The sequence below is a fragment of the Rhagoletis zephyria genome, unplaced genomic scaffold (assembly GCF_001687245.7).
Source record: "Rhagoletis zephyria isolate East Lansing unplaced genomic scaffold, Rhagoletis_zephyria_1.1 Rzeph_scaffold_00155, whole genome shotgun sequence".
NCBI lineage: Eukaryota > Metazoa > Arthropoda > Insecta > Diptera > Tephritidae > Rhagoletis > Rhagoletis zephyria.
In genome coordinates, this window is record NW_016157239.1 from 136,067 (window position 1) to 140,344 (window position 4,278).

The 4,278-nt window shown below is 36.0% G+C and overlaps 1 protein-coding gene across 1 annotated transcript; it reads right to left on the reverse strand.

Annotated features, from left to right (window-relative positions):
* Positions 1–1,013: 1,013 nt before the first annotated feature.
* Positions 1,014–3,151, reverse strand: LOC108354507 (uncharacterized). The gene is made up of 3 exons (XM_017605690.1): positions 2,300–3,151; positions 1,945–2,222; positions 1,014–1,866 (listed from the first exon to the last, which is right to left on the reverse strand). Exons 1-3 carry the CDS (start codon positions 3,024–3,026, stop codon positions 1,069–1,071), a joined length of 1,803 nt encoding a protein of 600 aa, XP_017461179.1. The 5' UTR covers positions 3,027–3,151; the 3' UTR covers positions 1,014–1,068.
* Positions 3,152–4,278: the final 1,127 nt, after the last annotated feature.

The following is a 4,278-nucleotide window of genomic DNA, read 5'->3' on the forward strand; positions in this document are numbered from 1 at the left end:
ATCGGTTGAGCCCTTTTTGATTTATGCGATAGCACAGGAATAGCAAATAGTTTTTATTTAAAAAAAATTTATTTCGAATGGTGCAAATCCTATACAATTTTTTCTCTATATTAAATTTTTCTACACATTCTCAGTGAAGTATCAGTATTGCGCGATATTTAAATTAAAATTATTTTTCTGATGTTTCAGATATCTTGCAACAACATTTTCCCAATTTGTTCTTCACAAAAGACAGAATACATCTAAAAACTAAATGAAAATTAAATCAAACTAAATTAAATTATGGAACCCAAAACTATCTTTCTTCTAACATCCATTATATCTAAAAATTAAAAAGAAATTAAACTAGAATTAAAAAAAAAATTAATTAGAGTTCTAAAAATTTAATGAAATTTAAAATATATCTTTCTTTTCAAAACAATTGGGTGGTTCACAAGGTGTCGACGTATTGTCGTATTGTTGTATGTTGTAAAGTTTTTAACGGCTAAATAAATCTTTAGAGGACTTGAAATCACCATCAACTATTTTTTAATTGTGTGAAATTTCATAATAAAACTTTTATGTTAGCTTGCGAATTCCTTAAATATAGTTTTAGCCGTTTAAAGTTTATGACATACAACAGTTCGACAGTATACAACACCTTGTGAACTCCCTAAATAAAGTGTATAAATTAAAAGCAAATCAAAGAGGTAAAGAAAAAAATTAAGAATCAGAATGAAAATGACACAAAAAATATCTTTCTTTTAAAATAATAGTATATGTATCTACTACCTTGCTGTTGTATCTATATATGTGACCTGGTCTACGGAAAGGGGGCTTAGGTGTCAAAAAATCAATTTTCACTTTTTGGTTGATTCGGATGGAAGATGAGATGCTTTTTCACGTGGTGAAAAGCAGAAAATCCTAACTTGCTTAGAAGTGTACTAAAAATGTAGAGAAAGAAGAGTAAAAATACGACAAAATATAATTTATTGGTAATGAACAAAATACATTGAATTATAAGCTATAAAGACATGATTATACACTAGAAAAACGTATTATGGGCCAAAAATAATAATGCTGAGTAGTTTATGTATTTTTCTTTGTTGTCGTTTTCCTTGAGATCTTTTTACGTGTTGATCCTGAGGAAGATGGACCTGGTTCCTCGTCTGGTTTGAGAACATCTTCACTAGTTTTTGCCTTCCGTTTCTTCGATGGCAAATCTTTCGGCAATGGAGCCACAATATCTACTTTAGATATATCCGAAACTAAGCTGCGAAGATTGTGATAGATGTACCACTGACGTTCCAAAGATAAACCGGCTGGTTGTATAACTTTCGGCATTTCAGGATCGATAGGTTTTAACAGAAGCTTAAAGGACTGCACTTCTTCACTGTCTGCGAATTTCTTTGTTTTTACACAATCTGTAGAGATTATGAAATGATGGAATTGCGTTATTCCAACAAGTGACTTGTACAGTGGTTTAAAATAGCTGTCCCATTCATACCAGACGACTTTTTCAGCCGATACAGCTTTATTATAACCCCCAGGTGATGATGCCTCGACACACTGCAGTAAATCTGCATACGTGTCGATGTTACTGACGGCATACTTACTTTTGAAAATACCGAAGTAACGATCAGGCGCGAACTTAGTGTGCCCGGTAAGTAGAAAATTGAATAAAATAGTTTTGTTAAGACCCCGAGCCAAACACCATTGCAGATATGATAGTACAGTGTTATTCTTATTCTGCCCAACACAATTGTCACAGAAAAGAACGAGTGTTTCAATGTCTTTATAGTAGGTTTGCAGGTGATAATGCAGGATGCTCACAACACAGTTAGGTCCTTTACCAACGTCATCTTTTTCGTCTATCATGTAATTGTACTGTAAAAAAAAAAATATAAGTAAGATCCTGTAAAGGCGAGCAATTTGAGTTCCTATGATTCAGTTTGAAATTCTAACCTGAACTTTTTGTTTTTGGTCTGTAATTCCGAAGACTCCGCACTTCTTGGTTGCTTTGAAGTATGCTGTACCAGGTTGTTGTGGACTGACAGGGTAGTGAACGGTTTGGGCAAAATCAAATGACAGAACGACTGCTGTAGGGTCAGTATTTCTACACCAACTTTGATAATATTCTCGTTGATTTCGGGCTCGGTGGAGGTGATCAAGAAATTGATTAAGCTTCTGTGCGCGTTCAATGTCAGTAACACCTTTGGCTTGCGCAATCGATATTGTGTTTCCTATTAAAAGAAAAAATACTGAATTTAATCTCAACGTTTGATACAACTATAAAATGAGAAAATAATGAGCTACTTACCACGGCAGACATCGCAGAGATCATCCGCTGGTTTCATAACTGTAACATGGGGTATGTATTTGGACCATATCCGTCGAAAACTGCAATTACTCATCTTCAATTCGTCATCACTGAGTGAAGAAATGTATTTTCGATAAATTGAGGACTTCGTCTCGCTGGATGGCAGTTTCATTATCCGAAAATCCTTAAATTTTGGGAGTCGTCCGGGCAGTGGAAGAGCCATTAAATCGGCTATAGACTCGATGAATTTAACAGCTTTTTCGATGTCAGCCGGTTTAAATGACTTTGGATGTGTACTCGGTTTACTTGCCAGTCCGTGTTGGCGCACTGTTACACCCTGTGCGTGAAAATGACGTACTAAATTTTCGTAACGCTTCGTCGTACAGGCATGTACAAAAAGGAAAAACGAACGACAAACAGGTACTCTGTAGAAGGTAAATTGAATTCTATGCCTCATAACTTCTGTATCCTGTCTCTGTCCATATTTCTTCCGCCCAGCAAGCTTTGCGTATACACTTTCTAGCTTTTCGTTACTCATAATTCCAGCTTCGATGTGACTTAGTATCACTAAATCAAGTTCATTTTTCGACATCTCTAAACAATTGTTCCGCGTACTCTCGATCATTTCCCGTGGTATCAGTGTATGGCATTCATTATTACAACAATCTTTTGACAGAAATTTTGTTACCAGCTCCTCCTCCTTTACATCAACAACATACAGGTCCATCTTAACAAAAGTTTGTTCGGTATCATCTTCTGCCTGAGATACACATACTTCGTCTTCATCATCATCGCTCTCTTCATAGTTTTCATCATCGTTTTCATCATCCTTTTCATGGAAATATTGTCCGTATACGGCACTGAACTCCTCATCAACACTCATGTTTCATTTCATGCGAAATGCGAAGACGATAATCAACAGAAACAGTAAACGTCACTTCTTCAGTGTTACTTTTTTAAATGTTCCACACTAGCAACTTACACGATGAACTATAATAATATTCCGACCAACAACAACACTTACTGGACCAACAACAACACTTACTGGACGTCCGGCGCGGAGAACAATTAACGAGATAATGAGAGACTGACGAAACGAGTTGCTTACTTTTAACAGCTTTTTCACAGAAAACTAGTTTTCGCACGTAAGCTCCCTTTTCGCAGACCAGGTCACATATAGTGAGCTTATTGTATCAAGGATCGGAAAGCATGAAAAGTATTGGCTGGAAAATCGGTACCACCAACTCTTTCCAATTTTAAAGCGGTTTTGATTGCGCTAAAAAGATTTGCCTAATTTTTATTTCGAAAATGATGTCAACGTATGAAAAATATACGTTATCCCTGTTCCATATGTACATATGTATGTATGTACACTTATGTATATTAAACTATCCGTGAATTTGTATACCGCTTTATGTATAAACATATTTCAAACAGTCAGAACAATAGTTTGGCAGATTTACCTACAGCAGTGGCAATAACTTACTCTCATCTTTATGTGGCCTAATAAATCTGCTTGCGCACTATTTTACATATTGCAGTTGTACTACTTAAATAGACGGCTATAAATAAACTCTTATGTGTACAAACATACTGCATATAATTGTACATACTACGTACATGCATGTGTGTACATGAAGGTATAAATTTAACTGGCCATTTATTATATTTTTTATGTGAATTATTGCGTAGCGTAGCAGGCCTAGAATGGCAGGGTGACTAAAGGAGCCAACGGAAGAAGGTTCTCCTGGGCTATCGAGGTACACACCAAGCAGTAGCAGCAACGTATTTAATCGCTTAAACAAATAAGCAGCAATGGAAAATACAACAACAACGATAACAATAATAATTTCAACTAGGCAAAAGTGACTACGCCAGCAACAACCCAAAGAACAATAGCAACAACGCTAGCCAGCTAGCAGCTGCAACCACCGCGCTGGTGGCTATGGGCCTTAAGCCGCATCGAGTATGCTATTTCT

Excerpts from the sequence above, each read along its gene's own strand:
- LOC108354507 (XM_017605690.1), bottom strand. The coding sequence starts at position 3,026 with ATGGACCTGTATGTTGTTGATGTAAAGGAGGAGGAGCTGGTAACAAAA. Across the intron at positions 2,223-2,299 it reads TCTCTGCGATGTCTGCCGTG|GAAACACAATATCGATTGCG; the intron begins GTAAGTAGCTCA and ends TTCTTTTAATAG. Across the intron at positions 1,867-1,944 it reads ACCAAAAACAAAAAGTTCAG|TACAATTACATGATAGACGA; the intron begins GTTAGAATTTCA and ends TTTTTTTTACAG.